We start from the raw sequence: 13,076 nt of genomic DNA on the forward strand, positions 1-13,076 counted from the left end.
TATTCGGTCTTCGGCTTCAGCCAGGCGTTGGGTGTGTTGGGTTAGTTGTGCCGCTGCTGACGTGATAGCTTCCATTAGGGGTGCCAATTTTGCGTCTAGTAGAGGAGATATGATGTCCGATATTTCTTTGGCCCTCTGTATTGAAGATGGGCTAGCTTGGACGTCGGTGGATATTGTGTCGTCAGCGGTGTGTCTGTTTGGTGAACAGGGAGATCCTTGATGTATAAAGCTGGGTTCCCTTTCTTTGGTTGTTGTTTTGTTTTTATTTTGAGAATTTTTATTCGCGCGTAGGGTTTTGGCCACGTATTTTTCCATGGTGAGGGATGTATCTTTCAACGTGGTAAAGGATTCTTGACGTTTTAGGTTCACGACTTGTGAAGCAAGGAGTTGTTGTTTCCGTGGCGGTGGGATATGTTTTTGTTGCGTTCGTGTTGTATTAGGTCGGGTTGAGGTAAAGGGGTAGTGTTGGATCCAGGGGGTTGGCAGGTGATAACAGCACGTTGCTGTAGGATGCCAGGGATCCCTCAGGCAGTCGGGTTCACTCTTTCTTTAAGACCCAAAGTAGCCGCCGTCATTTGTTGCACACTTGTTTGTGTGCGTTTTGGTGGAGGAAGTGGTAAGGGATAGATGGATGAGTTATAATTTAACTCAGCGTGGGTAGATCAGATGAGAGTGTTCTGTTAGCAGGTCTCGCCCCTGTCTGGGGGTTGATATGTGTGAAACCAGCCTTTTGATGTTAGGAAGGTGAGTGATAGGTGCGGTATAGTGCTTGCCTGTGGTCGCCAGTGTAGTATTGCTCAGCGTCAGGTTTCCAGTGGCGGACACTCTGTATTCGTGTTGGTGAGGTTCACCTTCCACCTTTAAGTATTAGTGGGGAGGGAAAGATAAGTGGTGCTTTTAGAGGCTTGTTGCCGCTTTACTATTCCGCTGGGCAGGGTGTGTGTTGCCGCTTCTTTCGTTCGCGCGTCTTGCCCCAGGCCTCCGGCGGTATCCGTCTGTTAGGGAGTTGGGTAGGTGTCAGCAGCGGGAGGGGTGTTTCACGGGAGTGGTTCACCTTTTCTGCTGTATGGAGTTGCCGGGTGTGCCGTGCCGCTGCGAGCGTTCTCGCGTCTCGCCCCGGGCCTTTGGCGGTGTCTGTCTGCCAGGGAGCCAGGTGGGCGCCAGTAGCGGGAGGGGCGCGTCGCGGTGGTGATTCACCTTCTCTGTTGTATGGAGTCGCCGGGTGCGTGGTGCTGCTGCGAGCGTTTTCGCGTCTCGCTCCGGGCCTTTGGCGGAATCTGTCTGTCAGGGAGCCAGGTAGGTGTCAGCAGCGGGAGGGGTGCCTCACAGGAGCGGTTCACCCTCTCTGCTGTATGGGGTCGTCGGGTGTGTAGCGCCGCTGCAAGCGCTCTCACGTCCTGCTCCAGGCCCCCGGGTGTCAGCAGCCGACATTTCAGTTTCTTAACCCGTCGTACAGGCTGAAATCTCCCGTCAGCTGCTAACTTGCTAATTTACACAGACACAGGAAGAGCAAAAGTAACTGAGACATATTAGCACATTGGTGCGATTACAGGGTTCAACAAAAGTCATCCGAAATTACTCCAGCATTAAGTACAAGGAAGTAAATGAATATACTCGCGCGTATTCGGAGAGTTTTGAATCTTCTAACATTGAGTAATGAAGACAGGAATACAGGATGGTAGGAGCTCACTGCTAGCAGTTAATGGTACCAACCAGGTGGCAAACAGGATAATGTGATTCTACAATTTAACAATATAATAACCTAAAATTGACATTATAAGTTGATATGACACCTCTCACGGTCCCCATTTTCGGATTGTCATGGAAGCTTTATAGTCTCCTTACATTTCTGAATACTGACTCTTTAATGAACATTTACTTATCATGCCATTAGTAATCTAGAAACATGTATATTGTATTTTCAGTATTACAATAGTTTGGATCACCTTCCATTGACTGAAGTTGTGGAACTTGTAGAAACTACAAAGGAAACGGTGGATGATGTATGGAGACAGACGGAGCATGACCCCTACCCTGAGCACCGCATGAGGCAATTGCTGGAGATTATTGGTAGGATTTATCAGGGGAGCCCTAGATTCCTGGCCGTATGGATCAATAAACTTGTGCAACCTAGAACCCTCAGAGTTCCTCTTTCTCTTATGTTAATGTTTTTGTTAGTTTTTTTTTTTTTTTACCTTTTACAAAGAGAAAAATATATTCACATATATCATATAACCAATGAACGTAAAAACAAATGATAGCCCAGTAAAAACCTTCTGACCAGACATAAACATATACCTAAAGGAACACGTACAGTAGGAGTAAAGGAGTATTCAAGGCAAAAGAAGCAGGTTTGGAGAAGAGCTGGAGGTAGCGCTTAGAACGGTCTCTAGGAATAACTGTACAGTTCCCCTTATCATCCGCATAGCATGCCCTCCATGGGGCCCAACTCCTTCCCAGGTTCTATTGCCTCCCAGACTTACTCCCAGCCCACATCTCTGACCTTGCACATCACTGTGGTGTTGCTCTGCCCAAATGGTGTCAAGTATAGTTTATGTAATCAGGTTTATCCTCCAATGAGCGGTGTTTGGATGTGGTGTGGGTTCTCTGTATTTATGTGAAGAGAACAGCTCCTCTTAGGAGATCTGATTCACTCTTTGTCCTTTTTGGTTTTCACAAACGTGGCTGACCTGCTAATAAGCAGACCTTGGCCAGATGGATTAGAATGGTGATTGCACATGCTTATGTACAGGCTGGCTTTCCAGCTCCTGCTACCATCAAGGCCCATTCTACTCGGTCGGTTGGACCTTCTTGGGTGGCCTGCCGTGGTGCGACCCTTGAACAATTGTGCAAGGCGGCTACGTGGTCCTCAGTGAACACATTCATAAGGTTCTTAATCTTTGATACTTCCGCCTCTTTTGAGGAACTGCTTTAGGACATCCCCGATGTTATCCCTGTGGAACCCAGTGTACCCTGCTGCAGAAAAGGAGATTTATGGTAAGAACTTACCTTTGTTAAATCTCTTTCTGCGAGGTACACAGGGTTCCACAGGGAACCTCGCAGAAAGAGATTTCTCTAACGTCCTAGTGGATGCTGGGGACTCCGAAAGGACCATGGGGAATAGCGGCTCCGCAGGAGACTGGGCACAAAAGTAAAAAGCTTTAGGACTACCTGGTGTGCACTGGCTCCTCCCCCTATGACCCTCCTCCAAGCCTCAGTTAAGATTTTGTGCCCGAACGAGAAGGGTGCAATCTAGGTGGCTCTCCTGAGCTGCTTAGAGTAAAAGTTTAAATAGGTTTTTTTATTTTCAGTGAGACCTGCTGGCAACAGGCTCACTGCATCGAGGGACTAAGGGGAGAAGAAGCGAACTCACCTGCGTGCAGAGTGGATTGGGCTTCTTAGGCTACTGGACATTAGCTCCAGAGGGACGATCACAGGCCCAGCCATGGATGGGTCCCGGAGCCGCGCCGCCGTCCCCCTTACAGAGCCAGAAGACTGAAGAGGTCCGGAAAATCGGCGGCAGAAGACGTCCTGTCTTCACTAAGGTAGCGCACAGCACCGCAGCTGTGCGCCATTGCTCTCAGCACACTTCACACTCCGGTCACTGAGGGTGCAGGGCGCTGGGGGGGGGGCGCCCTGAGACGCAATAAAAACACCTTTTTGGCAAAAAATACATCACATATAGCTCCTGGGCTATATGGATGTATTTAACCCCTGCCTATTTTTACATAAAAAAGCGGGAGAAAGGCCGCCGAAAAAGGGGCGGAGCCTATCTCCTCAGCACACTGGCGCCATTTTTTCCTCACAGCTCCGTTGGAGGAAGGCTCCCTGACTCTCCCCTGCAGTCCTGCACTACAGAAACAGGGTAAAACAAGAGAGGGGGGGGCACTAAATTGGCATATAAATATATACAGCAGCTATATTAGGGAAAAACACTTATATAAGGTTATCCCTATATATATATAGCACTCTGGTGTGTGCTGGCAAACTCTCCCTCTGTCTCCCCAAAGGGCTAGTGGGGTCCTGTCCTCTATCAGAGCATTCCCTGTATGTGTGCTGTGTGTCGGTACGTTGTGTCGACATGTATGAGGAGGAAAATGGTGTGGAGGCGGAGCAATTGCCTGTGTTAGTGATGTCACCCCCTAGGGAGTCGACACCTGACTGGATGGTCTTATGGAAAGAATTACGTGATAGTGTCAGCACTTTACAAAAGACTGTTGACGACATGAGACAGCCGGCAAATCAGTTAATACCCGTACAGGCGTCTCAAACACCGTCAGGGGCTCTAAAGCGCCCGTTACCTCAGGTCGATACAGACACGGACACTGACTCCAGTGTCGACGGTGAGGAAACAAACGTATTTTCCAGTAGGGCCACACGTTACATGATCACGGCAATGAAGGAGGTTTTGAACATTTCTGATACTACAAGTACCACAAAAAAGGGTATTATGTGGGGTGTGAAAAAACTACCTGTAGTTTTTCCCGAATCAGATGAATTAAATGAGGTGTGTGATGAAGCGTGGGTTTCCCCCGATAAAAAACTGCTAATTTCTAAAAAGTTATTGGCATTATACCCTTTCCCGCCAGAGGTAAGGGCGCGTTGGGAAACACCCCCTAGCGTAGATAAGGCGCTCACACGCTTATCAAAACAAGTGGCGTTACCGTCCCCTGATACGGCCGCCCTCAGGGAACCAGCTGATAGGAAGCTGGAAAATATCCTTAAAAGTATATACACACATACTGGTATTATACTGCGACCAGCAATCGCTTCAGCCTGGATGTGCAGTGCTGGGGTGGCTTGGTCGGATTCCCTGACTGAAAATATTGATACCCTGGACAGGGACAATATATTATTGACTATAGAGCATTTAAAGGATGCATTTCTATATATGCGAGATGCACAGAGGGATATTTGCACTCTGGCATCAAGAGTAAGTGCGATGTCCATTTCTGCCAGAAGAGGATTATGGACGCGACAGCGGTCAGGGGATGCGGATTCCAAACGGCATATGGAAGTATTGCCGTATAAAGGGGAGGAGTTATTTGGGGTTGGTCTATCGGACCTGGTGGCCACGGCAACGGCTGGAAAATCCACCTTTTTACCCCAAGTCACCTCGCAGCAGAAAAAGATACCGTCTTTTCAGGCTCAGTCCTTTCATCCCCATAAGGGCAAGCGGGCAAAAGGCCACTCATATCTGCCCCGGGGCAGAGGAAGGGGAAAAAGACTGCAGCAGACAGCCTCTTCCCACGAACAGAAGCCCTCCCCCGCTTCTGCCAAGTCCTCAGCATGACGCTGGGGCCTTACAAGCGGACTCAGGCACGGTGGGGGCCCGTCTCAAGAATTTCAGCGCGCAGTGGGCTCACTCGCAAGTGGACCCCTGGATCCTGCAGGTAGTATCTCAGGGGTACAAATTGGAATTCGAGACGTCTCCCCCTCGCCGGTTCCTGAAGTCTGCTTTACCAACGTCTCCCCCCGACAGGGAGGCGGTATTGGAAGCCATTCACAAGCTGTATTCCCAGCAGGTGATAATCAAGGTACCCCTCCTACAACAGGGAAAGGGGTATTATTCCACGCTGTTTGTGGTACCGAAGCCGGACGGCTCGGTGAGACCCATTTTAAATCTGAAATCCTTGAACACTTACATAAAAAGGTTCAAGTTCAAGATGGAGTCACTCAGAGCAGTGATAGCGAACCTGGAAGAAGGGGACTATATGGTGTCTCTGGACATCAAGGATGCTTACCTCCATGTCCCAATTGGCCCTTCTCACCAAGGGTACCTCAGGTTTGTGGTACAGAACTGTCACTATCAGTTTCAGACGCTGCCGTTTGGATTGTCCACGGCACCCCGGGTCTTTACCAAGGTAATGGCCGAAATGATGATTCTTCTTCGAAGAAAAGGCGTCTTAATTATCCCTTACTTGGACGATCTCCTGATAAGGGCAAGGTCCAGAGAACAGTTAGAGGTCGGAGTAGCACTATCTCAAGTAGTACTACGACAGCACGGATGGATTCTAAATATTCCAAAATCGCAGCTGATTTCGACGACACGTCTGCTGTTCCTAGGGATGATTCTGGACACAGTACAGAAAAAGGTGTTTCTCCCGGAGGAGAAGGCCAAGGAGTTATCCGACCTAGTCAGGAACCTCCTAAGACCAGGCCAAGTGTCAGTACATCAATGCACAAGGGTCCTGGGAAAGCTGGTGGCTTCTTACGAAGCGATTCCATTCGGCAGATTCCACGCAAGAACTTTTCAGTGGGATCTGCTGGACAAATGGTCCGGATCGCATCTTCAAATGCATCAGCGGATAACCCTGTCTCCAAGGACAAGGGTGTCTCTCCTGTGGTGGTTACAGAGTGCTCATCTCCTAGAGGGCCGCAGATTCGGCATTCAGGATTGGGTCCTGGTGACCACGGATGCCAGCCTGAGAGGCTGGGGAGCAGTCACACAGGGAAGAAATTTCCAGGGCTTGTGGTCAAGCATGGAAACGTCACTTCACATAAATATCCTGGAACTAAGGGCCATTTACAATACCCTAAGTCAGGCAAGACCTCTGCTTCAGGGTCAGCCGGTGTTGATCCAGTCGGACAACATCACGGCAGTCGCCCACGTAAACAGACAGGGCGGCACAAGAAGCAGGAGGGCAATGATGGAAGTGGCAAGGATTCTTCGCTGGGCGGAGAATCATGTGATAGCACTGTCAGCAGTGTTCATTCCGGGAGTGGACAACTGGGAAGCAGACTTCCTCAGCAGACACGATCTTCACCCGGGGGAGTGGGGACTTCACCCAGAAGTCTTCCACATGATTGTGAACCGTTGGGAAAAACCAAAGGTGGACATGATGGCGTCCCGCCTCAACAAAAAACTGGACAGATATTGCGCCAGGTCAAGGGACCCTCAGGCAATAGCTGTGGACGCTCTGGTAACACCGTGGGTGTACCAGTCAGTGTATGTGTTCCCTCCTCTTCCTCTCATACCAAAAGTACTGAGAATCATAAGAAGGAGAGGAGTAAAGACTATACTCGTGGCTCCGGATTGGCCAAGAAGGACTTGGTACCCGGAAATTCAAGAGATGCTCACGGAAGACCCGTGGCCTCTACCTCTAAGAAAGGACCTGCTCCAGCAGGGACCATGTCTGTTCCAAGACTTACCGCGGCTGCGTTTGACGGCATGGCGGTTGAACGCCGGATCCTGAAGGAAAAAGGCATTCCGGATGAAGTCATCCCTACCCTGATCAAAGCCAGGAAGGATGTAACCGTACAACATTATCACCGTATTTGGCGTAAATATGTTGCGTGGTGCGAGGCCAGGAAGGCCCCTACAGAGGAATTTCAACTGGGTCGTTTCCTGCATTTCCTGCAAACAGGACTGTCTATGGGCCTCAAATTGGGGTCCATTAAGGTTCAAATTTCGGCCCTGTCAATATTCTTCCAAAAAGAACTGGCTTCTGTTCCTGAAGTTCAGATGTTTGTCAAGGGAGTACTGCATATACAGCCTCCTTTTGTGCCTCCAGTGGCACCTTGGGATCTCAATGTAGTTTTGGGATTCCTAAAATCACATAGGTTTGAACCACTCACCACTGTGGACTTAAAATATCTCACATGGAAAGTGGTAATGCTGTTAGCCCTGGCTTCAGCCAGGCGTGTCTCAGAATTAGCGGCTTTATCCTATAAAAGCCCTTACCTAATTTTTCATATGGACAGGGCAGAATTGAGGACTCGTCCTCAATTTCTCCCTAAGGTGGTTTCAGCTTTTCACTTAAACCAGCCTATTGTGGTGCCTGCGGCTACTAGGGACTTGGAGGATTCCAAGTTGCTGGACGTAGTCAGGGCCCTGAAAATATATGTTTCCAGGACGGCTGGAGTCAGAAAATCTGATTCGCTGTTTATCCTGTATGCACCCAACAAGCTGGGTGCTCCTGCTTCTAAGCAGACGATTGCTCGTTGGATTTGTAGTACAATTCAGCTTGCACATTCTGTGGCAGGCCTGCCACAGCCAAAATCTGTAAAAGCCCATTCCACACGGAAAGTGGGCTCATCTTGGGCGGCTGCCCGAGGGGTCTCGGCTTTACAACTTTGCCGAGCAGCTACTTGGTCAGGGGCAAACACGTTTGCTAAATTCTACAAATTTGATACCCTGGCTGAGGAGGACCTGGAGTTCTCTCATTCGGTGCTGCAGAGTCATCCGCACTCTCCCGCCCGTTTGGGAGCTTTGGTATAATCCCCATGGTCCTTTCGGAGTCCCCAGCATCCACTAGGACGTTAGAGAAAATAAGAATTTACTTACCGATAATTCTATTTCTCATAGTCCGTAGTGGATGCTAGGCGCCCATCCCAAGTGCGGATTGTCTGCATTACTTGTACATAGTTATTGTTACAAAAATCGGGTTATTGTTGTTGTGAGCCATCTTTTCAGAGGCTCCTTCTGTTATCATGCTGTTAACTGGGTTCAGATCACAAGTTGTACGGTGTGATTGGTGTGGCTGGTATGAGTCTTACCCGGGATTCAAAATCCTTCCTTATTGTGTACGCTCGTCCGGGCACAGTATCCTAACTGAGGCTTGGAGGAGGGTCATAGGGGGAGGAGCCAGTGCACACCAGGCAGTCCTAAAGCTTTTTACTTTTGTGCCCAGTCTCCTGCGGAGCCGCTATTCCCCATGGTCCTTTCGGAGTCCCCAGCATCCACTACGGACTATGAGAAATAGAATTATCGGTAAGTAAATTCTTATTTTAACAAAGGTAAGTTCTTACCATAAATCTCCTTTTCTCTGACGTCCTAGTGGATGCTGGGAACTCCGTAAGGACCATGGGGAATAGACGGGCTCCGCAGGAGACTGGGCACTCTAAGAAAGAATTAGGACTACTGGTGTGCACTGGCTCATCCCTCTATGCCCCTCCTCCAGACCTCAGTTAGAATCTGTGCCTGGCTCGAGCTGGTTGCACACTAGGGGCTCTCCTGAGCTTCTAGTAAAGAAAGTATTTATTAGGTTTTTTATTTTACAGTGAGATCTGCAGGCAACAGACTCACTGCTACGAGGGACTTAGGGGAGAGAAGCGAACCTACCTGCTTGCAGCTAGCTTGGGCTTCTAGGCTACTGGACACCATTAGCTCCAGAGGGATCGAACACAGGCCCAGCCTCGGTAGTCCGGTCCCGGAGCCGCGCAGCCGTCCCCCTTGCAGAGCCAGAAGCAAGAAGAACGTCCTGGAAATCGGCGGCTGAAGACTCCGGTCTTTATTAAGGTAGCGCACAGCACTGCAGCTGTGCGCCATTGCTCCCTATGCACACCACATACTCCGGTCACTGATGGGTGCAGGGCGCTGGGGGGGGGCGCCCTGGGCTGCAATTAGAGTACTTTAAATTGGCAAAACAACACATAATATAGTCTAATAAACTATAAATGTGTAAAAATCCCCTGCCATAATATTAATAAAAGAGCGGGAGAAGCCCGCCGAAAAAGGGGCGGGGCTATCTCCCTCAGCACACTGGCGCCATTTCCTCTTCACAGCTCCGCTGGAAGACAGCTCCCCAGGCTCTCCCCTGCAGTTTCCACAGCCGGCTTCTCAGCCAGTGCCTGCCCAGGCGTCTCAAAGGCCATCAGGGGCTCAAAAACGCCCGCTACCTCAGATGGCAGACACAGATGTCGACACGGAGTCTGACTCCAGTGTCGACGACGACGAGACTAATGTACATTCCACTAGGGCCATCCGTTGCATGATTACGGCAATGAAAAATGTGTTGCACATTTCTGACATTAACCCAGGTACCACTAAAAATGGTACAGGTTGAGTATCCCATATCCAAATATTCCGAAATACAGACTTTTTTGAGTGAGAGTGAGATAGTGAAATCTTTGTTTTCTGATGGCTCAATGTACACAAACTTTGTTTAATACACAAAGTTATTTAAAATACTGTATTAAATGACCTTCAGGCTGTGTGTATAAGGTGTATATGAAACATAAATGAATTGTGTGAATGTACACACACTTTGTTAAATGCACAAAGTTATTAAAAATATTGGCTAAAAGTACCTTCAGGCTGTGTGTATAAGGTGTATATGAAATATAAATGCATTCTGTGCTTAGATTTAGGTCCCATCACCATGATATCTCATTATAGGATGCAATTATTCCAAAATACGGAAAAATCCCATATCCAAAATACCTCTGGTCCCAAGCATTTTGGATAAGGGATACTCAACCTGTATTATGTTTGGGGAGAAAAAGCAACCAGTGGTTTTTTCCCCCATCAGATGAGTTAAATGAAGTGTGTGAAGAAGCGTGGGCTTCCCCTGATAAAAAAACTAGTGATTTCTAAAAAGTTACTAATGGCGTACCCTTTCCCGCCAGAGGACAGGGTACGTTGGGAGACATCCCCGAGGGTGGATAAAGCGCTCACACGCTTGTCAAAAAAGGTGGCACTACCGTCTCAGGATACGGCCGCCTTAAAGGAGCCTGCGGATAGAAAGCAGGAGGCTATCCTGAAGTCTGTATATACACACTCAGGTACTATACTGAGACCTGCTATTGCTTCAGCATGGATGTGCAGTGCTGCAGCAGCGTGGTCTGATTCCCTGTCTGATAACATTGATTCCCTTGACAGGGACACTATATTGCTAACCATAGAGCATATTAAAGACGTAGTCTTATACATGAGAGATGCACAGAGGTATATTTGCCGGCTGGCATCTAGAATTAATGCAATGTCCATTTCTGCCAGGAGAGTATTATGGACTCGGCAGTGGACAGGTGATGCGGATTCTAAAAGGCACATGGAGGTTTTGCCTTACAAGGGTGAGGAATTGTTTGGGGATGGTCTCTCGGACCTCGTTTCCACAGCGACAGCTGGGAAGTCGACATTTTTACCTCAGGTTCCCTCACAGCCTAAGAAAGCACCGTATTATCAGGTACAGTCCTTTCGGCCCCAGAAAGGCAAGCGGGTTAAAGGCGCGTCCTTTCTGCCCAGAGGCAGGGGTAGAGGGAAAAAGCTGCACCATACAGCCAGTTCCCAAGAACAAAAATCCTCCCCTGCTTCCACTAAATCCACCGCATGACGCTGGGGCTCCACTGGTGGAGCCAGGTGCGGTGGGGGCCCGTCTCCGGAACTTCAGCGACCGGTGGGTTCGCTCACAGGTGGATCCCTGGGTTCTACAAGTGGTATCTCAGGGATACAAGCTGGAATTCGAGACGTCTCCCCCTCGCCGTTACCTCAAATCAGCCTTGCCAGCCACTCCCCCGGACAGGGAGGTAGTGCTGGCTGCAATTCACAAGCTGTACCTCCAGCAGGTGATAATAAAAGTTCCCCTCCTTCAACAGGGACGGGGTTACTATTCCACAATGTTTGTGGTACCGAAACCAGACGGTTCGGTGAGACCCATTCTAAATTTGAAATCCTTGAACACTTATATAAGGAGGTTCAAGTTCAAAATGGAATCGCTCAGGGCGGTTATTGCAAGCCTGGAAGAGTGGGATTACATGGTATCACTGGACATCAAGGATGCTTACCTGCATGTCCCCATTTACCCACCTCACCAGGTGTACCTCCGTTTTGTGGTACAAGACTGCCATTACCAATTCCAGACGTTGCCGTTTGGTCTGTCCACGGCACCGAGGGTATTTACCAAGGTAATGGCTGAAATGATGATACTCCTTCGAAAGAAGGGAGTTATAATTATCCCATACTTGGACGATCTCCTTATAAAGGCGAGGTCCAGGGAGCAGTTGTTGGTCGGAGTAGCACTATCTCAGGAAATGCTACAACAGCACGGCTGGATTCTGAATATTCCAAAGTCGCAGCTGGTTCCTACGACGCGTCTGCTGTTTCTGGGTATGATTCTGGACACAGAACAGAAGAAGGTGTTTCTCCCGGAGGAGAAGGCCAAGGAGTTGTCATCTCTGGTCAGACACCTCCTGAAACCAAAACAGGTGTCGGTGCATCACTGCACGCGAGTCCTGGGAAAGATGGTAGCTTCTTACGAGGCAATTCCATTCGGCAGGTTCCATGCAAGGATCTTTCGGTGGGATCTGTTAGACAAGTGGTCCGGATCGCATCTTCAGATGCATCGGCTGATCACCCTGTCCCCGAGGGCCAGGGTGTCTCTGCTGTGGTGGCTGCAGAGTGCTCATCTTCTAGAAGGCCGCAGATTCGGCATACAGGACTGGGTCCTGGTGACCACGGATGCAAGCCTCCGAGGCTGGGAGGCAGTCACCCAGGGAAGAAACTTCCAAGGACAATGGTCGAGTCAGGAGACTTCCCTACACATAAATATTCTGGAACTAAGGGCCATTTACAATGCCCTAAGTCGGGCAAGACCCCTGCTTCAAAACCAGCTGGTCCTGATTCAGTCAGACAACATCACGGCGGTCGCCCATGTAAACCGACAGGGCGGCACAAGAAGCAGGATGGCGATGGCAGAAGCCACAAGGATTCTCCGATGGGCGGAAAATCACGTGATAGCACTGTCAGCAGTGTTCATTCCGGGAGTGGACAACTGGGAAGCAGACTTCCTCAGCAGGCACGACCTCCACCCGGGAGAGTGGGGACTTCATCCAGAAGTCTTCCAAATGATTGTAAATCGTTGGGAAAGGCCACAGGTGGACATGATGGCGTCCCGCCTCAACAAAAAGCTAAAAAAATATTGCGCCAAGTCAAGGGACCCTCAGGCAATAGCTGTGGACGCTCTAGTGACACCGTGGGTGTACCAGTCGGTTTATGGTGATGAGGATAATAAGAAAGAGAGGAGTAAGAACTATACTCATCGTTCCGGATTGGCCAAGAAGGACTTGGTACCCGGAACTACAAGAAATGATCTCAGAGGACCCCTGGCCTCTGCCTCTCAGACAGGACCTGCTACAGCAGGGGCCCTGTCTGTTCCAAGACTTACCGCGGCTGCGTTTGACGGCATGGCGGTTGAACGCCGGATCCTGATGGAAAAGGGCATTCCGGTTGAAGTCATTCCTACGCTGATAAAAGCTAGGAAAGATGTGACAGCAAAACATTATCACCGCATATGGCGAAAATATGTTGCTTGGTGTGAGGCTATGAAGGCCCCCACAGAAGAATTTCAGCTGGGTCT

General features: G+C 49.4%; 1 protein-coding gene across 3 annotated transcripts in view; it reads left to right on the plus strand.

Annotated features, from left to right (window-relative positions):
- The window catches only part of DYNC2H1 (dynein cytoplasmic 2 heavy chain 1), a 1,021,614-nt gene that overhangs the window by 44,506 nt on the left and 964,032 nt on the right, over positions 1–13,076 (plus strand). For all 3 annotated transcript variants that reach the window (XM_063951545.1, XM_063951543.1, XM_063951544.1), the window contains exon 5: positions 1,926–2,070. In XM_063951545.1, coding sequence (XP_063807615.1) covers positions 1,926–2,070 — 145 coding nt within the window. The remainder of the gene's footprint in view (positions 1–1,925; positions 2,071–13,076) is intronic.

This window comes from Pseudophryne corroboree, chromosome 2 (genome assembly GCF_028390025.1).
Source record: "Pseudophryne corroboree isolate aPseCor3 chromosome 2, aPseCor3.hap2, whole genome shotgun sequence".
Classification (NCBI taxonomy): Eukaryota; Metazoa; Chordata; class Amphibia; order Anura; family Myobatrachidae; genus Pseudophryne; species Pseudophryne corroboree.